This window comes from Spea bombifrons, chromosome 3, assembly GCF_027358695.1.
Source record: "Spea bombifrons isolate aSpeBom1 chromosome 3, aSpeBom1.2.pri, whole genome shotgun sequence".
Classification (NCBI taxonomy): domain Eukaryota; kingdom Metazoa; phylum Chordata; class Amphibia; order Anura; family Pelobatidae; genus Spea; species Spea bombifrons.
Window position 1 is genome coordinate 116,058,577 of NC_071089.1, and position 25,153 is coordinate 116,083,729.

The window sequence follows — 25,153 nt, forward strand, 5'->3', positions numbered from 1 at the left end:
GGAACGCCCGGCACGTCCTCGATAGGGGAAGAAAGGCGTTGGTCGCTGATCATAAGAAGCTGGGCGTTGTGAAAATAAGCCTCTGTAGGTTCCGCGAAACCTGGTATCACGGCCGGACGAACGGCCCCTGCTTCGTCCAGCCCCTGCAAAAACCTTAGGGGCAAAAACTTTTTTTCATGGAGGTTTGAGCCTTATCCAAAGCTGTAAATGTTTTGACAAAAGAACCGATATTCTTGACAAATGAATCACCAAACTGAAGGCCTTTAGCTGCTTGGTCGGGTTCTTGAGAAGCCATATTGATAAGTTTGGGCTCAATCTTAAGTAAGATCAACTTGCGTCGTTCAGAGTAGAGCGCCAAATTAGCATTGCCAGTAATACATATAATGCGCTGAAGCCAACCTAAGGCCACATCAAAATTAAAAGTTTCAGGCGAAGCTTTACCTGAAAGGGAAAAAATCGTGGGTTGATTAACCCAGCAAATAAAGGAGGGAAGAGGAGAGGATAAAGAGCACCAAGACAAGAAGAACAGAATTGAGAAACGAAGCAGCACCACGTGACCGCGACAATAAACGCGGACGAAGGTGCAATATACAAAATGACCGCTACGGAAGAAACATACCGGTACGTCCTGCCCTTCTTGCAGTGGCAGGAACACATCCCTGCCTCTGCGTGGGAGATCAGGCTGACATTTGACAGCCTGGACTTCCCCCTGACAACAGAAGCCAGCATCGCCGGCTTTCTGCTGCCCGATAGGATGTAACAGCTTCTGGCACGAAAGCCAAATGCTGATCGCATTTAAAAAATACCATATTTGCTCGATTATAAGACGACCCCCCAGAATCTGAATATTAATTTAGTAAAAAAAAGAAAAAGCCTGAATATAATATGGCCCTTACCAGTAAATGTTAATTCATGTAAACTATTTTTTTAAATAAAAGCTATGATTGAGAAAAATATTGTTTTTAATTCCTTTTATTTTCCAACCTGCCCCCCAGTTATGCACATCTGCCCCCAGGCTTGTCACTCTGCCCCATAAATGCCTTAAACCCCCTATATGCCACTGTGCCCCATGATATGCCTTTTAACCATCTATATGCCACTGTGCCCCATGATATGCCTTTTGACCCCCTATGTGCCACTCTGCCTCCAGTAATGCCTTATACCCCTATATGCCACTCTGGCATTTAGGAGGTTAAAAGGCATATTATGGGGCAGAGTTGCATATAGGGAGTTATAAGGCATTTCAGGAGGCAGAGTGGCGTATAGAGGGTTAAAAGGCATTTCTGGAGGCAGAGTGGCATTAAGGGGATTAAAAGGCATATCATAGAGCACTTTGCCTACAGAAATGCCTTATGCCCCCCATTTAACACCCCCCACCAAAAAAAAATTTCTGGTGCTTCTGACTCCCGGGCAGCGGGTAGACGTCTACGCGTTTCGCGTAGGCAGCTTCTGCTGCAGCCGGAAGAGGAGCAGTTGATAGCGGGGGTTGTCTGCATCCATCGCGCAGACCTTCCCCGGCTGTCAGAGAGAACTCCCCGGTGAGGGGAACTCTGATCTCTGACAGCCAGGAAAGGTCTGCGCGATGGACGCAGACAACCCCCGCTGCTAACCGCACCTCCTCCCGGCTGCAGCAGAAGTTGTCTACGCGAATCGCATAGAGCTCTACACGCTGCCCCGGCTACACACCGGGGAGTCAGAAGCACCGGTAAATTGGGGGGGGAGACAGGAGGATCCACGTCCACTGCATCACTGCGGAAGATCTGGATCTTAGTCTCGTAGTCAGACATATTTGAGGTCTGATAATAAGACGACCCCGATTATAAGACAAGGGTCTTATAAAAAATAGAAAAAAAAAACAAAAAACCTTGTAAACCCCTTTTCTTCCCGTCAAGTATATGATCTCTTTTTATTCCGTCATTTTTTTTTTGCCTTTATTTGTTCCAAACATAAATGCACATAGATTTTACACATATTATTTATAAACTATAACATAGTTTGCTTTTCCAAGAATATTTTGTGTTACATTGTTCCAGAAAAAAAGATCACGTGATTTAAACCCTATTTTTAATCCCTCATTTAATCTCATTTAATCTCAGAGATAATTTATCCATTAGTATTTAATAATAACTGTAACGAGCATTGCTCTGCATGTTCAAATTACTATACACACCCAGTCATATTAGTCATAATTAGAAATGGGCAGTCACGATTCTGTACAGTAAAATAACATACTTACTCAACTTAAAATGCCATTTCATAACCCGTGTTGTTTTGACCTCACTTACATCGTTCCACCAATACAATATGATGTCATATAAAAGAATCAGGTTGAAAATCCTGTTCTGAAAGAGGACTCACCTCTTCTTCCACGGCTGCCAAGAGAGGTGATATAGCATGATTGTTGTATGAATGGGATAAACAATATAACGAAAAAAAAAAAAAACGGGAAGTGTTCCGTAAATCTTGACTATATATACAGCTTGCGGATCCAACTTGTTTATATTACCTTAGCTTCTCTCCAGAGACTTTAAGGAAATTACCCTCCCATCTACAAGGTAAGAAGGTATATATCTTCAAATGGCAACAAATGTATTATAATATAGGCTTTTTATTCTGCATAGTTAGTTGTTTTTTTATGTTCGGTTCGGTATGATTTGTTCATTGACACATTTTTCTGGGAAATCACGGGTTTTAGATGAAAAATATTAATTCGTTTTACGGCTTTTAAGGGGGAAATTAAAGCATGGTTTCAGTCTCATTCTGGTTAGTTAGTTTGTTCTTTTTTGGTCCAATTAAGTAAAGTTTTTTTATTCTTTATATAATTCTAAAATCTGGTACGTCAAAAAAACTTCAGATCTTTGTTATGTCCAAAAATGATATCAATGGTTATGGGTGAATAGGTTGATGTTAGATTAAAAATTTCCTTTGCCAGTGTGATATTACCGATTCGGATTATGTAAAATCCCAGAGATAGGGAAGGGTCTTGGGAGACAGAATTGTCCATTACTGATCGGTAATGTCCCATCACACAAGGAACTTTCAGTTTGAATGAAACAGGACAGCCACTGATATCTTTTGTGCTAAGTAGATAATGTCCTCCTGATATAAGATGCCAGGTTTATGATGTCTTGAAATGAGGACTTTGAGGTCTACTAATGACCCCATGGATGCAAGACCTCCAGTAGAAGGCCACCAGCTGGCCGTGACATTTCTACACGTGTCAAAACACCCGATGATGAATTAAGAATTGTTTCTGAGGTTACCTTTGATAAAATCTGTAACATTTTGTGGTTTCTCATGAGATGTTATATCACTTTAATGTTATAGATATATCTTTGTGTGTCAGATTAGAACCAACAATATAAAGGGATGTGATCCCTATGTTAAATCTTCAACATAACTTCAGAAATATGGTGCATAGTAGATAGACCTTACGGTACCTTTGACCAAAAAACAGCAATTTTTAAATAATCTGAATTATTCATTTCAGGAAAAATGTTGTTGCTTGCTTTCCTGTGTCTTTCACCGTTCCTGTCGTCCTGTTTTGCAGAGGTAGGTATTAATTTGTGTTAACTTCATTCTTAATTAACTTGACAAAATAAGATATAATGCTCTCAAGCACCACCACAAAACCTCTACCATCATATAACAAAATATATAAATAAAAAACACATAAGGTAATAGCTCGGTAAATTAATTAATTCAAAAGATGCTAAAAAATACATTGCTCTTATATTGTAATGAACGAAATTATTTATAATTACTGGATATGCAGTTATGAACCGTGCCATTTCTTAACAGAAAAATAGTTGTCTACTGAGACACACTACGGGTGAACCCAGCAATGTATATTAATGTATTTTTCAACACTTAATTTTTATAAATTTTAAAAAAAAATATTTCTATAATGTTCCACCATAGCAAATTACAAATATGTCTATTTATATACTATTTTTTTCTAATTAAATAAAAAAATGTATGGAAATTCATTTTTCAGTTTTATAACTGAATATTTATTGAGATCCAACATAAAAGAGAACATATACAGCATCAGTGTGTCATGAATGAATCACATAAATGCACAGTACCTTTGGACATCACAGTAAACATACCGTCGTATAGTGTGTAAAACAAAAATCATAATCAATACATCGGTATGGTGTACATACAATATGTCATACAGATCTCAGTTTTTATTTTTAAACCGGGAGGGGGGAGGGATGGGGAGAGAAAAGAGGAAAGAAAAAAAAAAAAAGGGGGAGCAAGAAAAAGTCAGAAGTAGAAAAAGGTAGAATGGAGAGAAGAAGCCGAAGGTCAATCAGGTTGCTAGAGTCGCCTTCCGATACCAGATGGTCCGCAAATCTTTCAGAATAAAACCGCTAGGCATAGGACAGAATGTAGCAGTATAGTACTCGTCCCAGGCAGCCCATGTATCATGGAAGATATGTGGGGTATTAGAGGCCGAATGCGCCAGTTGTTCGTAGGTACGGGTTGTGGTGAGCGCATATAAAACGTCTTGAATCGTGGGAGGGAGAGGGTCTTTCCACTTACGCGCAATGCAAACCTTGGCTGCGATCAGAACATGACCCAGCAACTTTCTTAGCGGGGAAGTTAGTGATTGAGGAAACATATCCAACAAAGCTATTTCCACCTCAGTTACGACAGGAATATGCAGTAATTCCATTATAAGGTGAAAAACTGCTGTCCAGTAGGGTTTGAGCTTAGGGCAACTCCACCATACGTGGAGCATGGTACCCACCTCTCCACACTGTCTCCAACACAGGGGGGAAGAAGATGGGAACATCTTAGCGAGTCTGGAGGGAACATAATACCACCTAAAGAGAACCTTCCGGTTAGTTTCGAAGTGAGTAGCGTTTTTAGAGACCCCTTGGAACGAGGAGAGGGCATGGTACCAAGTTTGGACATCGTATTCCTTACCAGGTTCCCGTTCCCATTGTAGCATAAATGGAAGTTTGTCATCAGACCCATGACCCAGCAGGGCCGCATAGCAGACCGAGATAGCACTTGGAACACAAGGAGCAGTCAGGCAGAGCCGGACAATCGGAGTAGTAGGGCAGGAGGAGGGAAGGACCCTCAGATGGCGCGACAGGGCGTGACGTAGCTGGAGATATTTAAAGAAGTCTCGACTAGGCAAGGAGAAAGTGCGCTGCAGTTCTTGAAAAGAACGTAGGCGACCACCTGAAAGTAAGTGGGAAATAGAGGTAACACCACTATGTATCCAATTATCTAAATGGACATGAGGGAGGAGAGGTTTCAGAGAAGATAATGGGGCATACTCAGTGAGGTGGACCGGAAACCGCAACGCGGATTTATGTTTGTCCCACAAAGCCAACGAGAGCGATGTCGTGGGCAAAATGTTCGGCACGGGAGGTCTACAATCCCTAGGAAGCCACAAAAGATCCCTTAACAAAAATGGAGCGGTAAACAAGGATTCATGGTCCACCCATGCCACACTAGACGGATCTGAGAAAAGAAGAAGGGTCTGGGCCAGATTAGACGCTAGATAGTAAAGTTTAAGATTTGGAATACCCAGGCCTCCAAGTAGCTTAGAGCGTTGCAAAACCCGGTATGGAAGGCGGGGCCTTTTGTGGAGCCAAAAAAATTTAGACAGTCTAGATTGCATCGTGCGGAAAAAACCAGAGGGCAGAACTATAGGCAGAGTCCGATAAAGATATAACAATTTAGGGAGCGAATTCATTTTGAAGGAAACAATACGGCCAAGCCAAGAAATCTCCATCTTAGACCATCTGTTCAAGTCACCGCAAATTTTGTTCCAGAGTGGTAGGAAATTGGCCTTACGCCACGGAATAATGAAAATTACCGGACAGGGCATCAATCACGGAAGACTCATAGCCTATGTTAAGGGCCTGAGTTTTGTGCCAATTGACTTTATAATACGAGAGATTGCCAAAGGAAGTCAGTAATGCGTGTAAATTCGGGAGAGAGATTGCCGGGTTAGTAAGTGTCAAAAGGACATCGTCCGCGTACAGACAAACCTTAGAGTCAAATGAGCGTATAGGGAAGCCCGCAATGTCGGGGTGATCTCTGATGGCAATCGCTAGAGGCTCCATGGCCAGAGCAAATAGGAGCGGCGAAAGTGGGCACCCCTGGCGGGTACCGTTACTAATAGTAAAGGGTTCTGAAAGAAAGCCAGAGGCACAGACTCGTGCTCGAGGCCGGTTGTAGAGGACCGCAACTGCATCAACAAATTTGTCAGGTAAGCCAAAAGCTCTCAACGTAGAGAGCAAGTACCCCCAATGAAGGCGGTCGAATGCTTTCTCCGCGTCCAGAGAAAGCAGCACACACGGCTTATTATTCGACTTTGCAAGGTGTGTAATATTGATAATGCGCCTCGTGTTGTCCGACGGTTGTCGACCGAGGATAAAACCCACCTGATCGTTTCGGATCAGAGCAGGAAGCATGGTGTTCAGACGATTGGCAAGTAATTTGGAGTAAAGTTTAATATCTGTGTTCAACAGAGATATAGGTCTATAGTTTACATAATCAGAAGGGGATTTGCCGGGTTTAGGAACGGTGACTACATAGGCCTCTGACATTTCCCCGGGGAGGGGGGTAGAATCCATAAAACATGAAAAAAGATCACTTAAGCGAGGGGCTAAAATAGATTTGAATTTTTTATAATAAAGATTAGAAAAGCCGTCAGGACCCGGGGCTTTGTGAGATTTTAAGCTGGCAATAGTACGCTCTACTTCATCAGGCGATGGTGGTGCCACCAAAGCCTCCCATTGATCCACTGGGAGCCGAGGGATGGAAAGGGAAGAAAGAAATTCAGCAATCTCTGTAGCACTTGGTTGCGGTAAATCTGTCTGCTGACGGAGATTATATAAAGAGGTATAGTAGTTCGCGAACGTGTCAGCAATCTCTTTCGGATTATATATCCTCACACCTTGAGGAGTTTGTAAGTAGCGGGTAGTACAAGAAGACGTCTGTAGCCGGAGTTTACGAGCCAACAAGGAATCAGCTCTATTCCCCTTCGCATAATACTGCAGATGAAGCCGACGCAACGCGAGTTCAGTGTAATGGAGCTGTAAATTGTGTAATTCGGCTTTAACCCCTCTAATCTGATCTTGAGTGTCTTTGGACCAAGAAACTTTATTAGAAAGCTCCAAGGACACCAGGAGGTCAGTAAGTTCAGAAATCGTGCGTAATCTCTGCTTCTTTTGGGCAGACGCAATTTTAATAAGGTGACCCCTTATGACTGCCTTATGGGCAAGCCATAGGGTGGAGGGTGAAATCTCCGGAGTGGCATTGGTTTGAAAATATTCGGTGAGAGCGTCCGCAATTTCCACAGTGACCTCCGACTGTTGTAGGAGACTTTCATTAAGACGCCACCGGGCCGACGGTGGCGAAGTGGGACCATTAACCAGGGAAATCCACACAGGAGCGTGGTCCGACCACGATATATTTCCTATCTCTGCCTGTTTAACCAATTGAAGAACCTCACCATCAACAAGGAGCATGTCAATTCTAGAGTAGCTCGAATGAACATTCGAGTAGAAAGAAAAGTCCCTACCTAAAGGATGTAATACTCACCATGCATCAAAAAGGGAGTACTGATGGAGTAAATCTTGGAATTTTTTCCCCTGATCTGTCACCGTCGTCAAGTATTTAGAAGACAATCGTGCAGAGGAATCCAAGGAAGGAGTAGAGACGAGATTAAAATCTCCCCCAACAATCACTTTACCCTGTCGCAGCCGATGAAGTTTAGTGAATACATGGTCACAAAAAGCGGTCTGACCGGTGTTAGGGGCATAAAGATTAAGAATAGTATAGGGCGTACCGTCAATGCAACCACGGACAATAAGGTAGCGGCCCCTCGGGTCACAGGCCTGAGACGTTAGCTGAAATTGAACTTGTCTACTAATAAGTATAGCCACTCCCATAGTCTTATTGGCGGCCCGAGCATGATATTCTAGGGGATAGTACTTGGATGCCAGTAAGCGTGCCTGGGACTTAGCCAGGTGGGTTTCCTGAATCAACACTACGGTAGCCTTACACGATTTAAGCTCTTGAAATAGCATCGTACGTTTGTGCGGGGTATTTAATCCCTGAGCATTAATAGAGAGAAAGGTAATTTGCATCTTGGTAGGAGATCAGTTGCAACCGGACAGAAACCGTCCGACCAAATCGACCCAAGAGAGAGGGAGTTAGAAAAAAGAAGAAATACGAGAAGAAAAGAGAGAAAGAAAAAAAAAAAAAAAAAAAAAAAGGAGGGGGGCAGGAAGGGGAACGACAAGGGAATTAATGAGAGTTGCAAAAGCACTTCAAGAAACACACAATTGGTGCGCAACTCAAACGTTCATACAGAACAATGTGTTCAAGAAATAGATTGAACCGTATGGGGGGGGCAAAAAAAACCAGCAGTAGCTAGGACTTGCTGGCACACAGGCGAAACAATTATAGTGAACTGAGAAATCCCCGGACACAGGGAGGATAGAACAGTTGAATCAAGCAGAGATCCCCGAGTAACCATAGTCAGAAAACAAAACAAAAAAAAACAAAAAAAAAAACCCAAGGTAAGTAACCGCATTTATGGATACATTAAGGAGATGGGTGGGCACAAAACTTAGCCCTGTGGAAGAGTTTGCATATGAACAATACAGAACCATGTAATACAATCTCATATCAAAGTAGTTGGGTGAGTTTGTCAGGAACATTGGAATATACAGTGCACCAACGTCACGAATATAGATCATATGTAGGGCACACAATAGAGCCCATATGTAGTGGGCAAGGCAATACAATAGAGCCCATAAATAGCAAATAAAAAAAAAAACTAAAAAAAAAACAAAAACAGTGAACTAAGTGCCGACACAGCGACACTGTAGCATCCCATATAGAGCATGCACAATACATGAAGCCGTCTGGAAACGGAAACACGTGCGAACGTAGGGTGTAATCGTAGTAGAGGTATACTCCCATGTGAGGCAAATAGCAAAGCCTCAAACAGAGCATTATGTATGAAAAAAAAAAAAAAAAAAATTCCAAGTCACAGTACCCCAGATAGATACATGTAAGTATAGACACATTAAATATGGGAAAATAAACATAATTGTGAACATGTGTGTATGTAGTGCAGGAACGACGCAAAGGTAAACCATTTGTGGAACAAATAGTAAGGTCCAGACGAGGCACGTAGTAAGGCCCAGACGAGGCCATATAGATACATGTAAGTATAATCACAGTAAATATGGGAAAATAATCATAATTGTGAACATGTGTGTATGTAGTGCAGGAACGACGCAAAGGTAAACCATTTGTGGAACAAATAGTAAGGCCCAGACGAGGCACGTAGTAAGGCCCAGACGAGGCCATATAGATACATGTAAGTATAATCACAGTAAATATGGGAAAATAATCATAATTGTGAACATGTGTGTATGTAGTGCAGGATCAACGCAAAGGTAAACCATTTGTGAAACAAATAGTAAGGCCCAGACGAGGCATGTAGCGCAACATGGAGAGGCAACACAAAAAAAAAAAAAAAAAAAAAACAGTGAACCAAGTGCCGACACAGCGACACTGTAGCATCCCATATAGAGCATGCACAATACATGAAGCTGTCTGGAAACGGAAACACGTGCGAACGTATTGTGTAATCGTAGTAGAGGTATACTCCCATGTGAGGCAAATAGCAAAGCCTCAAACATTATGTATGAAAAAAAAAAACACCAAATGTATACGGAACGAAATCTCAATGTCCCTCAGAGAGCATATTAAGCATAAGAGATTTGTCTGGAAATGGAAACATGTGTGTGTGCGGTGCACTAATGCCTCAGCCATATGTTTGTAGTGAGACAAATATGAAAACTCGAAGCTCTCAATGGGTGAGTAGGGCAATATGTAGACATGAAAAAAAAAAAAAAAAAAAAAACCCCACTGAGACATGTTAGTCCATAAATCGTGAGACCATGTGGTGCAGAAATGAATAAGTGGCAAAAAGGAAGGAATACTTCGTGTGCATGTGTGTATGTGTGTATGAGTGGTGAAATGCGGGGTCCAGAGGGGAAAATAAAAAACCCCTCACGCAGTGGGTAACCAATAAACATATCAATAGCCCCAAATCAGTAAAACTGTGGTTATACAACAAGACCAAGGAAGGGGCTTCAAATATCAACAGAAAAAGTCAAAGGATACCAGAGCGAAGCAAAAACAGAGGGCTTATCTGAGAGTCATGTAGACACAGGAGAAAGCCTTGAGGGTGAAATGGACGACACCGAAGCAGCCTTCGCATGTGATCGGGAATGGTGTTGTTTCGTTGTCCGCTTTCTGCTGGGTCTCGCTATGTCTTCATCTGTGGGTGAACGTCGAGGAACAGGCATGGAGTCCAGTTGGTCTATGGCTGTGATGTCTTCGTGGACTAGGTGACACTGTTGTAGAAGATAAAGCCCCTCCATAGGTGTGCAGGCAACATGAAGAGATCCGTTTCTGGTAATGAGGAGCTTTGTGGGAAAGCCCCATCTATATGAAATGTGGTTTTTCCTCAGGGCTAATGTAATCGGGATAAAAGTACGGCGTTTCGCCAGTGTGGCAGAGGAAAGGTCCGCAAAAATGTGTAGGTGAGTGTATGGTGCAGGAAAAGAGGGATGTTGACGGGCCCGTTGCATAATAGCCTCTTTAGCCGAAAAGTAATGGAGGCGTAAAATCACATCTCTGGGAACCGTGGATGGCAGGGATTTCGGTTTCGGCACTCTATGAGCCCGATCAAGCCGTAGGTCCGATTCCGGGATGTCTGGTAAGAGCACGAGGAAAAAAGAGCGAAGGTACGTATGCAGGGCCTCAACTGTCACCTCCTCAGGAATGCCTCTAATCCGTAAATTGTTACGCCGAGAGCGATCTTCTATATCAGCCATTTTAGTAAGCAACGCAGCATAATTATCTTCCAATGCATTGTGCCTGTCAACTAATTCATTAAAGGTGGATGAAAAGTCAGAGAATTTATGCTCCATGTGGTCTGTACGTGCCCCCAAATGCGCCAGGTCCTGTTTTAAATCTGAAAGCATACCTTTAATGGCATCAGTCATAGAGGATTGCATGGTATCCAGCATGTGTCTCAAGATTCCTGGGGTCACAGGAGCCTCTGGATCAATATCCACTTCACCATCTGCTTGATCAGGCTGCGATGGCGGGAAAGAAGACTTGTCGCCATCTTGTTCTTCACCACCCGTCCTTGTACGCTTGGGAAAGTAGTGCTGTAACTTGCTCGGGGTCTTCTTTACATGTTTCGTAGACATCTCCTCCGCTTCAGGGATCGAAACGCTACTCGGAGAAGACACTGTCCGGTAGAAATAATGTTTGTAGCCGCGGTATCGCTCGTGTGCTGGCGGGGCTCGTCTCTCACACGTCCATGCAGCTCCGTTGCCAGGCCACGCCCCCCATTTTTCAGTTTTAAACAAATTCTCACCTTTAAAATGTATATTACTTTACATATTTTAATTAATTTTGCTACAGTAAAGTCGATTTAAATTTACATTATACTATACAACTAATATTATAGGTCTTTATGCATTAGACATAATATTTTAGCGTGAAACCAAAGTTTTTTTGCTAATAATAAGAGTCTCTGCATTTCCTAAAGTATGAAGCCATATTACTGGGGTGGCCATCAGAACAGGCAAATGTGAACAACCAAGACACCTTGTGTACAGAAACAGATGGAAGACCTGTCACAATACCACTGGAAAACATTAAGAAAATGGTGAGCAATCATGACGGTTTGTACACACCTCTGGCTTCACACACAAATACCCACATTGGTGCAGAATATCCTACCAATACGTTTGTAGAGTTCCTCTAGAGGACCACTTAAATTGGGCTTCCATTGAAATCCATCAACACTGCCAGGTCCATGCATCCTAGACGGGGATACCTAAACACTTTTCTTTTTTGTAGAAAATGTGCCCCAGAAACTTTTATGATGAGGTCAATGGTTTGAGGTCATTGAGAATATTTACAGGAATGGTCACTTACCCACAGGACATAGATTTAATTTCATCTTGTTTACAAAGTGCATGTTCCTTGAAGATCTCCAAACTTGCTCTTCTTGTGTATATTAAGGATTAGGAAATTTAGCAAAATTGATATGGCCATATTAGCACTAGAGTGAACTTGATACTTTTTATTTGTCCGACATGGAAAAAGATGTAAAGTTACATTAATTTCTGGAAGAAGTGACCTCTGCGGTCCTAAAAGCTCATATAATTTTATATAAATATATTTTTATATACATTGAGAATAGAACTTTATCCTAAAGAGGGATGAACATCACAAATTCAGAAAGATGTTTTTGGTAGCATTCCTTTTACTAGCATTAAGAACATTATCATAATAATAAATCTGCCATATATTTTTGGATGGATTCTAAATTTTCAGATTCTAAAATTGTCCCAAACATTAAATGTTTTTTTTTGTGTTATTCCCCCAAACCCTCTTTATGAATATGATGCTAAACTGTCATGTCACATTCTAGTTATTTCACCTCATAGACCATAACATATTTAATTGAAGTAAATCCACTTCTGTTAAATGTTTTTGAAAAATCTAAACTTAGCATTAATATATGTTTCATTTTTAAGGAAAATGTGCCATTATCATCACTGTCGACAAGTAATCCAAATGTCAGAAGTATGATTATTGACACACACAACTCCTTGAGAAAAATAGTCAATCCACCCGCACGTAACATGCTGAAAATGGTAAGTACGCCAAACAAGTTTAATGGAGAAAAAAGATCGTGAGAAGGGGGGGTAGGGAGGGAGAGGGTACATAGTGAGAAGGGGGTAGAGAGGGAGAGGGTAGATAGTGAGAAAGGGATAGATGGGTTGGGGGTGTGGGGGGCCTTAACAGATTCTCGCACAGGGGCCCTGAGGTTTCTAGTTACGCCCCGGGATAGTCAATACAGAGAGAAGAGATAAATGCATCGGATCAGGCCAACTCTGACTTTAGGACCAACTCCATGATCGAGTGCTGTGGTGTTTGGCTGGATATGCCTGGCCACGCGCTACGTGAGCATAAAAAACACAACGTTAGGCCAGTCATATCCAGCCGTCGGCCAACAGCCTTAACCTCCTTATCCCCGTTCCTACCCTGAAAACACATTTTCTTTTATAATGTGTTTCTATTATATATCGTGGCTCTGTTAGGATATATGATAGTTTTACCTGAAAATATTTCTTTGCCTATTACCGGTACTTTGACATGGATTTGTCTGTGCAGTTCTTCTTAATAATAGGTCTTTTTTGCTCATTTAAAGGTCTGGAATGATGAGGCTGCTACAATGGCAGATAATTATGCTAAAATGTGTTTGCCGAATCACAGCGAACCAAATCTCAGAAAGAGCACAAGTGAGTAATACAATGATGTAGACTTCTTTTGAAAGAAGGAACAGTACTCTGGGAAACAGTGATTGGGGAACTAGGAGACAGCAAAAGGAAATGCAGATTTACAGAAATGAGAACTTTCTTTCTTCTCCAAACTTGGAATTTCTTGCGGGAAAGTTGAACATTTGAATTCTCTGAATTTTCTATGTATGTTTTCCTGCAAGAAAGAAGGGCTGAGATGAACCTATATAATGCATAGTTAAAGTGAATCAATTTCTTAAAGGTCCCCTCATTGATTTAGTAATAGATTATACCCTCAGCTGATTCATTATGAGCCTCAGCTGATTCATCCTTACAGGGGAGTCTCACCGGACTTGGTCCACCATAATATTTTATTCACCTGGATGGTCCTTGGTTAGGGAACGCATTACATTTTGATAATTCAGTGCATGAATGTTTTTTTCTCTCTGTGTGTTTCAGATTTTAACGGCGGAGAAAATGTATTCAGGTCAAATTTCAAAGCCTCCTGGGATGATGTCATAAAATCATTTTACAGTGAAGTTGTAGATTTTGAATATGGAAAAGGAGCTAAATCTCCTGGTGTAAAGATTGGCCATTATACACAGGTATGTTTTATAAACTCAAACTTGCAACTATCTACACCATACAATCTACATACAATTGAGCTCGTACACGAAAGGTTTCCTCTTGGTGCTCCTTATGGGAAGTGGAAAAGGGGTGGGACATAATTTGGGGAGGTCATATCGGCTGCATTGGAGATTAAGAGGGGGTGGGTGGAGCCAGGACAGGGAATGGACAGAGCCAAATACCACCAAGGCTGTTCAGAAGCTGGTGATCCCCATAATTCCTTCAACATGTTTATCAACCGAGAGAGATCCCAGGTATGCTGATGTCCATATCATAAGGTTCCTAGTCGTTTGATATGTGTTAGGAGTTACTTTAATAGTGGCTGGCACCCCTCTATAGCTTTCAAAGCGGCCCCATAAGTAGGCTTCCTGGTCAAGCCTTTTCACTTTGGGTGGTCAGAATGGTCTTTTGCTCCATGACCTTGCATTCACAGTTAGTTGCACCCCACATATCAAGATCATCCTTCTGGCAGGCCATTAGACCAGCATACCTTGGACATTTCCGGGTATGCCATTGGTATTCAATTTGCTTTAGTAAATTAACAGGACTCACCTACTGTGTCTTGGCAGTTGACTATGGTGGATTTATGAATGTTGATTAAGTATTTGATAGAGTGGAATACACAAATTACTGTATACAGTATCTACCCCTTGCTTTCTTTCCATTTCATTCATTTTAGTAATTTAAGACACCAGTGCCATGATTGTAATTAACACATTTTCATATTTCCAGTTGACATGGGCTACCTCAAACCAGGTTGGCTGTGCTATTAACTATTCCTCCAACAACAACCTCCCATACGGATTTGTCTGCCATTACAACCCTCCGTAAGTATGAAAAATGCACTTCCACGATGAACGTAATTTTTTTGTATCAATATTGTTACGATTCCAGTAGTTCTTAACAGGCTAACTGGTCCCCCACATTCTAACTCCAACATTTCTTGAGAAACAGAACTCAACTAAAGTAGAATTCCAGCCAAGGCATATCATAAATATTTTGTCTGTTACCACTGAACCTGACTTTCTACTTTTGTGACCAATTGTTATCTGTGATCCTCTCAGGGGAAACAATGTTAGCTCAATGGGATACCCATACAAATCTGGACCTACATGCGGAGACTGTCCAACGGCATGCGACAACGGCCTCTGCAGTAAGTATTTGTGTGCAAACCGATAGTTACCAGTCTAGTATAACAGTCTGTAGAGTGGGCCCTGACGGAGTGCTGAGCAGGGCTAGGCTAAGGCAGGAATTGTGGATTTTAGGGGAGGAGTTTTGGTCGGAGGATATTTAAGTTTGGTGATCACAGGGGTAAGGAGCCGTTTTGTTTAACCTTACCTGGTGTTGTTTGTCCCCCCCCATTTGTGGTTGAGTTTGTGGAGTGGTGTTGCTGCATTAGTCACAGTGGTGGGCGGTAGCTTGCCAGGTATCCAAGGGGTTAATGTGGTGGTATGAACATTGGTGGGAGGTTCCTTGCAAGGAGTGGTGCTCGGAACCTCAGGTCCGGGTTGGGGCATCCTGGTATGTCCCCTCCCAAAATTGGTGTGTGGTATGGTACCTGGATAACTTGGCAAGCTAGCTTGATTTCGTTACGTCATTGTCTCTGTTAACGCATCTATGTTTATTATTTCAGGTTTTACAGGACAATGACTGTTAAATAAAATGGCTGTGGCCTTTTAAAACCTATATTGTGTGTTGGTGTTTTATTTAATTGAGCAACTGAGCTGAGCCTGGCCCATGAGTCGAAGCTACATCTGTCATATAGCATTAGCAACACAAACCATACTGGAACAGAAGGAGAGGTGGGCCAATATCCTGTGAGCTTGCAATCTATTAGACAGAAGGGTCTAACCAGTTCCAGAAACCTGAAATCTGATATTTTAATTCTAATTACACAAGAGCACTTCAGAAAGTAAAATTACAAAATAATCAGAAATAAATGCAAAATCTTTCCCTGCACCATTAACAAAATTCAATTTAGCTCCTATATTCCACAACAACTTGTTCTACCCTGAGAATGAATATTATAGTGCAGCGAAATAAAAAACAAAATAAAGCACTCGTCCGCAACAGATTTTGCAGCCATGCTGCAAAACTGCCTTCTTCATCAATGTTCCACCATTTCTTGCCACCGATTGGCTGCTTAAAGCTGTCAATCAGTGGCAGCAAAGAAATGCTCACTGGGGTCTAATAAATTGATTGGAGGTGAGTACATCATGTGCAGGCAAATGCATTCAGCATCTCCTGCAAGGCATTTACCTGGGGGGTGGAGGAGCAAATGCTTTTGGTTTCTGCAGAATCCCCCCATGCATTTGCAAAATGGACCACAATTTTTTTTTTTTAAGGGATCACGGGAAGTTGTATACGCGCATTGCGTAGATTTCCCCGCCGGACCCGCAAGACACCCGGGAGTCTGCTCTGGTAAGTCGGGGGGGGGCGCAGAATGGCAGCATATCTCGGGGGGGAGGACAGTGGCAGCATATCTTGGTGGGGGGGAGAAGGACAGTGGCAGCATATCTTGGGGGGGCAGAGTGGCAGCATCGGGGAGGAGGAGGACAGTGGCAGCATATCTCGGGGGGGACAGTGGCAGCATATCTCGGGGGGGGAGGAGAAGGACAGTGGCAGCATGTCTATTAAAAAAAATTTCTTTAAAAAAAGCACCCAACTTTTAGGGTGCGTCCTATATACGGGGGCGGCCTATATCCAAGCCAATACGGTATATATATATATATATATATATATATATATATGAATATATATATCTACACATACTAACATAGTATATGTCCATACATACACATTTATACACTGCCCTCACCACACACCCCTGCCTTTACACACACACATTATAAATATATATATATATATATATATATATATATAAACACACACAAATACCTACACTGCTCTTACACACACCTGACCATACACATACACTGACCTTACACAGACATATATATACATACACTGCAGTTACAACCCTTTCTCCCCATCTCTTACCTTTCTCATCTTCTATCTTCCATCCAGTTGTGGGAGCGTGAGGTCTGTCATTTCAGACCTCTGCTTTACTGCTCCCTCATCACTACGTGCCAACAATTGATGCCGAGTGCCGGGATATAACGTCATCCCCGCGCTCGGCATCAATAGCCGGTGCGTAGTGATTAGGGAGCACGGAAGCCGAGGTCTGAAGTGCCAGACCTCGAGCTCCCTAATGCTGAGCTAGTTAGAGGGAGGTCGTGATCTCCCCAACCAGCCCTGCTCATCGGGCGCCCGCTGATCAGGGCTAGTTGGGGAGATCATGATCTCGCACCTACCTCGGCACGGCAGTGACAGTTTCTTTTACATAAATAGAATTTTCTGAAGGGACAAATTATACATATTACATATAAAACATATACACTTTATGAAAGGATGTGGACACCCCTCCTAATTATTGAGTTTAGGTATTTCAGCCACATCCATTGCTAACAGGTGTATAAAATCAAGCACATAGTCGACCATCTTCCTAGACAGACATTGGCATTATGTCTCCCTTTTCCTCTTCATCTATCTTTGTTCTCTTTATCTCCCAACCCTTTCTCTTTACCTCTCCCTGTGTGTCCAATTTTTCTTTACCGCTACCTTTTGTCACTTCCTCTCCCTTTTCTTTAATCTATCCTCCTTTTCTTTAATCTCTCCATTTTCATTTTCTTTCCTCCTGTTGCATTTTATATCATCTCTCTAATCTATTTCTCCCCTTTCTGATGTTCCTTGACCACCCCAAAGAGGTAAGGAATTTGGACCAGTATTTTGAGGTGGCTCTTCAGGTAAGATGAGCCCTGTAGATGTTGGGGAATATGATTAATGCCATTTGATTTGACCAACTAGCAAACGGAGAGCAACATAGGGTTCCAATAAAAACTAGCTTCCCATACCGGGAGTCGAACCCGGGCCGCCTGGGTGAAAACCAGGAATCCTAACTGCTAGACCATATGGGATACGTGTATACACCCTGCTCACACCACATGCGATGGTGTATGTGATGGAGCATCCACAGATCCTATAAGAGGTTAACCTTTTTCTTTTAAAATACAGTTGTAATGCCTGTCAGTCCGCGGCTGCAGTTGATGAGTTCCTGTTCCAATGATCTTTGTGATATGCGTCAGAGTTTTATTTTCCCTGCAATCCCAGGTGATACACTACAGAGAGATTCCTCCTCCGTACACGAGATAGGGCAGAACTCAAATTATAAAACCCCTCCCCACCTGGTGACCCTCTGTCATTGAAAACAGCATTCCTGATTGCCATTACCTCCACTAGGCGCATCACTGAACTATAGGCATTGTCTACGGCAGAGCCTTTTCTTTGGATCTTCCCAGATAAAGTGGTCCTTTTGCTGCCCACGGAATTCGCACCTAAAGTCCACTCTTCACTCTGTAGGATCAACCTACTATTTTTTTACCCATCTCACAAAAATAAAAAAAGCATTCCTTCGAGCCGGAATCGAACCAGCGACCTAAGGATGTCTGATCGTTTTCTACAGTCCTCCGCTCTACCAGCTGAGCTATCGAAGGTCGTGTTTCAAGGTGCTGTCCATGCTGATTGTACCTGGAGCAGCCCCTCCCCCACCAACATGGTATGCATTGTGTTACAAGCTACATCAAGTGGAAGGGTTAACTGCAAACGGCTTGAAACTTACTGAATAAACTCGGATGTGTAAGAAAAAAAGTTGCGTTGGCCGGGAATCGAACCCGGGTCAACTGCTTGGAAGGCAGCTATGCTCACCACTATACCACCAACGCCATATGGAAAGATAGGCTTTTACACTAGAGATGGGAAGGTCTGGGGAAAAAAAAACCCAGAAAAAAACATGAGAAAAAAATAACATTTTCTTCCCGTTTTTTTCCAAAGCCGTTTTTTGTTTGTGGGAAATGATGTCATGTAGATGTTATTGTGTCATTTTGCAGCCTTTAGCAGAATTTAGTTTTATGTGGAATATGGAATGTTTCATCAGAACATTTAGAAATCTCGCGGACCTTCAGGAAATGTTAAAAATTGTCATCTTCTGCCTTTGGTCAGATCCTCTGCTCTGGCCTGGCCACTTTCTACACGTAGGATTCTGTAGCGTAGCGGTTGTAACGTTTGCCTCACATGAGGAAGGTCCCCGGTTCGAAACCGGGTAGAAACACTTCTTTTCATTCTTCCCATTTAAAATACAGAGCCGATGACTTCATCAACAAAGAGGGCAATCTGCTCCTCAGTTTTGTACCAGAAGGTGGTGCTGTTTCCCTAGGTCTTGGCCTAATCAAGAAAAAAGGTGGTCAATCTACTGATGTCTTTCTTTCAGGTAAATGACTGGTGCTTCACATACTTTTTGCTTTGTTGCATTAGTGTATTCCTTTGTTTTTCTTGTTTGTAATTTGGATTTTGAGACGATTTTTCCATGATATGTTTGAACCTGATGCAGTACTCACTATAACTATAAAATGAAATACCTGGTCAGTATATTGTGGTGCTATCAAAACTATACATACAATGTAATGTTGTTATAAATACACCTGTTTTGTGATTCGTACGGATAGTTACCTGTAAGTTGTAGGTGGTCAGACTGGGGATAAGTAAGCAGCACTGGAAGTTTCAGGAATTCCACCCTCCCTCCAGCAAACATCAGATATAGAAGATATAATACTTGATCCCTTTAAGCCCATCTCATGGTGATGGGGCTGCCCTGAGAACAAGAGCAGTATGATCAGGTTTTACCATAAGTTTGTCCGGTGTAATTCACTTTTCCCGCAGTGACAGTTTCTTTTACATAAATAGAATTTTCTGAAGGGACAAATTATACATATTACATATAAAACATATACACTTTATGAAAGGATGTGGACACCCCTCCTAATTATTGAGTTTAGGTATTTCAGCCACATCCATTGCTAACAGGTGTATAAAATCAAGCACATAGTCGACCATCTTCCTAGACAGACATTGGCATTATGTCTCCCTTTTCCTCTTCATCTATCTTTGTTCTCTTTATCTCCCAACCCTTTCTCTTTACCTCTCCCTGTGTGTCCACTTTCTCTTTACCGCTACCTTTTGTCACTTCCTCTCCCTTTTCTTTAATCTATCCTCCTTTTCTTTAATCTCTCCATTTTCATTTTCTTTCCTCCTGTTGCATTTTATATAATCTCTCTAATCTATTTCTCCCCTTTCTGATGTTCCTTGACCAGCCCAAAGAGGTAAGGAATTTGGACCAGTATTTTGAGGTGGCTCTTCAGGTAAGATGAGCCCTGTAGATGTTGGGGAATATGATTAATGCCATTTGATTTGACCAACTAGCAAACGGATAGCAACATAGGGTTCCAATAAAAACTAGCTTCTCATACCGGGAGTCGAACCCGGGCCGCCTGGGTGAAAACCAGGAATCCTAACCGCTAGACCATATGGGATACGTGTCTACACCCTGCTCACACCACATGGGATGGTGTATGTGACGGAGCATCCACAGATCCTATAGGAGGTTAACCTCTTTCTTTTAAAATACAGTTGTAATGCCTGTCAGTCCGCGGCTGCAGTTGATGAGTTCCTGTTCCAATGATCTTTGTGATATGCGTCAGAGTTTTATTTTCCCTGCAATCCCAGGTGATACACTACAGAGAGATTCCTCCTCCGTACACGAGATAGGGCAGAACTCAAATTATAAAACCCCTCCCCACCTGGTGACCCTCTGTCATTGAAAACAGCATTCCTGATTGCCATTACCTCCACTAGGCGCATCACTGAACTATAGGCATTGTCTACGGCAGAGCCTTTTCTTTGGATCTTCCCAGATAAAGTGGTCCTTTTGCTGCCCACGGAATTCGCACCTAAAGTCCACTCTTCACTCTGTAGGATCAACCTACCATTTTTTTACCCATCTCACAAAAATAAAAAAAGCATTCCTTCGAGCCGGAATCGAACCAGCGACCTAAGGATGTCTGATCGTTTTCTACAGTCCTCCGCTCTACCAGCTGAGCTATCGAAGGTCGTGTTTCTAGGTGCTGTCCATGCTGATTGTACCTGGAGCAGCCCCTCCCCCACCAACATGGTATGCATTGTGTTACAAGCTACATCAAGTGGAAGGGTTAACTGCAAACGGCTTGAAACTTACTGAATAAACTCGGATGTGTAAGAAAAAAAAGTTGCGTTGGCCGGGAATCGAACCCGGGTCAACTGCTTGGAAGGCAGCTATGCTCACCACTATACCACCAACGCCATATGGAAAGATAGGATTTTACACTAGAGATGGGAAGGTCTGGGAAAAAAAAAGCCCAGAAAAAAACATGAGAAAAAAATAACATTTTCTTCCCGTTTTTTTCCAAAGCCGTTTTTTGTTTGTGGGAAATGATGTCATGTAGATGTTATTGTGTCATTTTGCAGCCTTTAGCAGAATTTAGTTTTATGTGGAATATGGAATGTTTCATCAGAACATTTAGAAATCTCGCGGACCTTCAGGAAATGTTAAAAATTGTCATCTTCTGCCTTTGGTCAGATCCTCTGCTCTGGCCTGGCCTATTTCTACACATAGGTTTCTGTAGCGTAGCGGTTATAACGTTTGCCTCACATGAGGAAGGTCCCCGGTTCGAAACCGGGTAGAAACACTTCTTTTCATTCTTCCCTTTTAAAATACAGAGCCGATGACTTCATCAACAAAGAGGGCAATCTGCTCCTCAGTTTTGTACCAGAAGGTGGTGCTGTTTCCCTAGGTCTTGGCCTAATCAAGAAAAAGGTGGTCAATCTACTGATGTCTTTCTTTCAGGTAAATGACTGGTGCTTCACATATTTTTTGCTTTGTTGCATTAGTGTATTCCTTTGTTTTTCTTGTTTGTAATTTGGATTTTGAGACGATTTTTCCATGATATGTTTGAACCTGATGCAGTACTCACTATAACTATAAAATGAAATACCTGGTCAGTATATTGTGGTGCTATCAAAACTATACATACAATGTAATGTTGTTATAAATACACCTGTTTTGCGATTCGTACGGATAGTTACCTGTAAGTTGTCGGTGGCCAGACTGGGGATAAGTAAGCAGCACTGGAAGTTTCAGGAATTCCACCCTTCCTCCAGCAATCATCAGATATAGAAGATATAATACTTGATCCCTTTAAGCCCATCTCATGGTGATGGGGCTGCCCTGAGAACAAGAGCAGTATGATCAGGTTTTACCATAAGTTTGTCCGGTGTAATTCACTTTTCCCGCAGTGACAGTTTCTTTTACATAAATAGAATTTTCTGAAGGGACAAATTATACATATTACATATAAAACATATACACTTTATGAAAGGATGTGGACACCCCTCCTAATTATTGAGTTTAGGTATTTCAGCCACATCCATTGCTAACAGGTGTATAAAATCAAGCACATAGTCGACCATCTTCCTAGACAGACATTGGCATTATGTCTCCCTTTTCCTCTTCATCTATCTTTGTTCTCTTTATCTCCCAACCCTTTCTCTTTACCTCTCCCTGTGTGTCCACTTTTTCTTTACCGCTACCTTTTGTCACTTCCTCTCCCTTTTCTTTAATCTATCCTCCTTTTCTTTAATCTCTCCATTTTCATTTTCTTTCCTCCTGTTGCATTTTATATAATCTCTCTAATCTATTTCTCCCCTTTCTGATGTTCCTTGACCAGCCCAAAGAGGTAAGGAATTTGGACGAGTATTTTGAGGTGGTATTTTGAGATGAGCCCTGTAGATGTTGGGGAATATGATTAATGCCATTTGATTTGACCAACTAGCAAACGGATAGCAACATAGGGTTCCAATGAAAACTAGCTTCCCATACCGGGAGTCGAACCCGGGCCGCCTGGGTGAAAACCAGGAATCCTAACCGCTAGACCATATGGGATACGTGTCTACACCCTGCTCACACCACATGGGATGGTGTATGTGACGGAGCATCCACAGATCCTATAGGAGGTTAACCTTTTTCTTTTAAAATACAGTTGTAATGCCTGTCAGTCCGCGGCTGCAGTTGATGAGTTCCTGTTCCAATGATCTTTTTGATATGCGTCAGAGTTTTATTTTCCCTGCAATCCTAGGTGATACACTACAGAGAGATTCCTCCTCCGTACACGAGATAGGGCAGAACTCAAATTATAAAACCCCTCCCCACCTGGTGACCCTCTGTCATTGAAAACAGCATTCCTGATTGCCATTACCTCCACTAGGCGCATCACTGAACTATAGGCATTGTCTACGGCAGAGCCTTTTCTTTGGATCTTCCCAGATAAAGTGGTCCTTTTGCTGCCCACGGAATTCGCACCTAAAGTCCACTCTTCACTCTGTAGGATCAACCTACCATTTTTTTACCCATCTCACAAAAATAAAAAAAGCATTCCTTCGAGCCGGAATCGAACCAGCGACCTAAGGATGTCTGATCGTTTTCTACAGTCCTCCGCTCTACCAGCTGAGCTATCGAAGGTCGTGTTTCTAGGTGCTGTCCATGCTGATTGTACCTGGAGCAGCCCCTCCCCCACCAACATGGTATGCATTGTGTTACAAGCTACATCAAGTGGAAGGGTTAACTGCAAACGGCTTGAAACTTACTGAATAAACTCGGATGTGTAAGAAAAAAAAGTTGCGTTGGCCGGGAATCGAACCCGGATCAACTGCTTGGAAGGCAGCTATGCTCACCACTATACCACCAACGCCATATGGAAAGATAGGCTTTTACACTAGAGATGGGAAGGTCTGGGAAAAAAAAACCCAGAAAAAAACATGAGAAAAAAATGACATTTTCTTCCCGTTTTTTTCCAAAGCCGTTTTTTGTTTGTGGGAAATGATGTCATGTAGATGTTATTGTGTCATTTTGCAGCCTTTAGCAGAATTTAGTTTTATGTGGAATATGGAATGTTTCATCAGAACATTTAGAAATCTCGCGGACCTTCAGGAAATGTTAAAAATTGTCATCTTCTGCCTTTGGTCAGATCCTCTGCTCTGGCCTGGCCTCTTTCTACACATAGGTTTCTGTAGCGTAGCGGTTATAACGTTTGCCTCACATGAGGAAGGTCCCCGGTTCGAAACCGGGTAGAAACACTTCTTTTCATTCTTCCCATTTAAAATACAGAGCCGATGACTTCAACAACAAAGAGGGCAATCTGCTCCTCAGTTTTGTACCAGAAGGTGGTGCTGTTTCCCTAGGTCTTGGCCTAATCAAGAAAAAGGTGGTCAATCTACTGATGTCTTTCTTTCAGGTAAATGACTGGTGCTTCACATACTTTTTGCTTTGTTGCATTATTGTATTCCTTTGTTTTTCTTGTTTGTAATTTGGATTTTGAGACGATTTTTCCATGATATGTTTGAACCTGATGCAGTACTCACTATAACTATAAAATGAAATACCTGGTCAGTATATTGTGGTGCTATCAAAACTATACATACAATGTAATGTTGTTATAAATACACCTGTTTTGTGATTCGTACGGATAGTTACCTGTAAGTTGTCGGTGGCCAGACTGGGGATAAGTAAGCAGCACTGGAAGTTTCAGGAATTCCACCCTTCCTCCAGCAATCATCAGATATAGAAGATATAATACTTGATCCCTTTAAGCCCATCTCATGGTGATGGGGCTGCCCTGAGAACAAGAGCAGTATGATCAGGTTTTACCATAAGTTTGTCCGGTGTAATTCACTTTTCCCGCAGTGACAGTTTCTTTTACATAAATAGAATTTTCTGAAGGGACAAATTATACATATTACATATAAAACATATACACTTTATGAAAGGATGTGGACATCCCTCCTAATTATTGAGTTTAGGTATTTCAGCCACATCCATTGCTAACAGGTATATAAAATCAAGCACATAGTCGACCATCTTCCTAGACAGACATTGGCATTATGTCTCCCTTTTCCTCTTCATCTATCTTTGTTCTCTTTATCTCCCAACCCTTTCTCTTTACCTCTCCCTGTGTGTCCACTTTTTCTTTACCGCTACCTTTTGTCACTTCCTCTCCCTTTTCTTTAATCTATCCTCCTTTTCTTTAATCTCTCCTCCTTTTCTTTAATCTCTCCATTTTCATTTTCTTTCCTCCTGTTGCATTTTATATAATCTCTCTAATCTATTTCTCCCCTTTCTGATGTTCCTTGACCAGCCCAAAGAGGTAAGGAATTTGGACCAG

The 25,153-nt window shown here is 42.1% G+C and overlaps 1 protein-coding gene and 9 non-coding genes across 10 annotated transcripts; 1 reads left to right on the top strand and 9 right to left on the bottom strand.

Moving 5' to 3' along the window:
• The first annotated feature begins 3,433 nt into the window (after nucleotides 1-3,433).
• Nucleotides 3,434-15,687, top strand: LOC128484163 (cysteine-rich venom protein TEL1-like). The gene is made up of 8 exons (XM_053460481.1): nucleotides 3,434-3,552; nucleotides 11,621-11,740; nucleotides 12,618-12,737; nucleotides 13,295-13,385; nucleotides 13,842-13,987; nucleotides 14,742-14,836; nucleotides 15,074-15,162; nucleotides 15,643-15,687. Exons 1-8 carry the CDS (start codon nucleotides 3,496-3,498, stop codon nucleotides 15,657-15,659), a joined length of 735 nt encoding a protein of 244 aa, XP_053316456.1. The 5' UTR covers nucleotides 3,434-3,495; the 3' UTR covers nucleotides 15,660-15,687.
• A 2,227-nt stretch (nucleotides 15,688-17,914) lies between these two features.
• On the bottom strand, nucleotides 17,915-17,986 carry TRNAE-UUC (transfer RNA glutamic acid (anticodon UUC)). The gene has a single exon. It is a non-coding gene; the product is annotated as a tRNA-Glu (tRNA).
• Nucleotides 17,987-18,476: 490 nt separating this feature from the next.
• TRNAY-GUA (transfer RNA tyrosine (anticodon GUA)) lies at nucleotides 18,477-18,562 on the bottom strand. Its single transcript is given in 2 exon segments — nucleotides 18,477-18,512; nucleotides 18,526-18,562. It is a non-coding gene; the product is annotated as a tRNA-Tyr (tRNA).
• Nucleotides 18,563-18,718: 156 nt separating this feature from the next.
• Nucleotides 18,719-18,790, bottom strand: TRNAG-UCC (transfer RNA glycine (anticodon UCC)). Its single transcript has one exon. It is a non-coding gene; the product is annotated as a tRNA-Gly (tRNA).
• Nucleotides 18,791-20,362: 1,572 nt separating this feature from the next.
• On the bottom strand, nucleotides 20,363-20,434 carry TRNAE-UUC (transfer RNA glutamic acid (anticodon UUC)). Its single transcript has one exon. It is a non-coding gene; the product is annotated as a tRNA-Glu (tRNA).
• Nucleotides 20,435-20,924: 490 nt separating this feature from the next.
• On the bottom strand, nucleotides 20,925-21,010 carry TRNAY-GUA (transfer RNA tyrosine (anticodon GUA)). The gene is given in 2 exon segments: nucleotides 20,925-20,960; nucleotides 20,974-21,010. It is a non-coding gene; the product is annotated as a tRNA-Tyr (tRNA).
• A 157-nt stretch (nucleotides 21,011-21,167) lies between these two features.
• TRNAG-UCC (transfer RNA glycine (anticodon UCC)) lies at nucleotides 21,168-21,239 on the bottom strand. Its single transcript has one exon. It is a non-coding gene; the product is annotated as a tRNA-Gly (tRNA).
• A 1,567-nt stretch (nucleotides 21,240-22,806) lies between these two features.
• Nucleotides 22,807-22,878, bottom strand: TRNAE-UUC (transfer RNA glutamic acid (anticodon UUC)). Its single transcript has one exon. It is a non-coding gene; the product is annotated as a tRNA-Glu (tRNA).
• A 490-nt stretch (nucleotides 22,879-23,368) lies between these two features.
• On the bottom strand, nucleotides 23,369-23,454 carry TRNAY-GUA (transfer RNA tyrosine (anticodon GUA)). Its single transcript is given in 2 exon segments — nucleotides 23,369-23,404; nucleotides 23,418-23,454. It is a non-coding gene; the product is annotated as a tRNA-Tyr (tRNA).
• A 157-nt stretch (nucleotides 23,455-23,611) lies between these two features.
• Nucleotides 23,612-23,683, bottom strand: TRNAG-UCC (transfer RNA glycine (anticodon UCC)). Its single transcript has one exon. It is a non-coding gene; the product is annotated as a tRNA-Gly (tRNA).
• Nucleotides 23,684-25,153: the final 1,470 nt, after the last annotated feature.

Coding starts and splice junctions, on each gene's coding strand:
- LOC128484163 (XM_053460481.1), top strand. CDS start 3,496: ATGTTGTTGCTTGCTTTCCTGTGTCTTTCACCGTTCCTGTCGTCCTGT. Junction 3,553..11,620: donor TGTCGTCCTGTTTTGCAGAG/GTAGGTATTAAT, acceptor CATTTCCTAAAG/TATGAAGCCATATTACTGGG. Junction 13,988..14,741: donor AGATTGGCCATTATACACAG/GTATGTTTTATA, acceptor TCATATTTCCAG/TTGACATGGGCTACCTCAAA.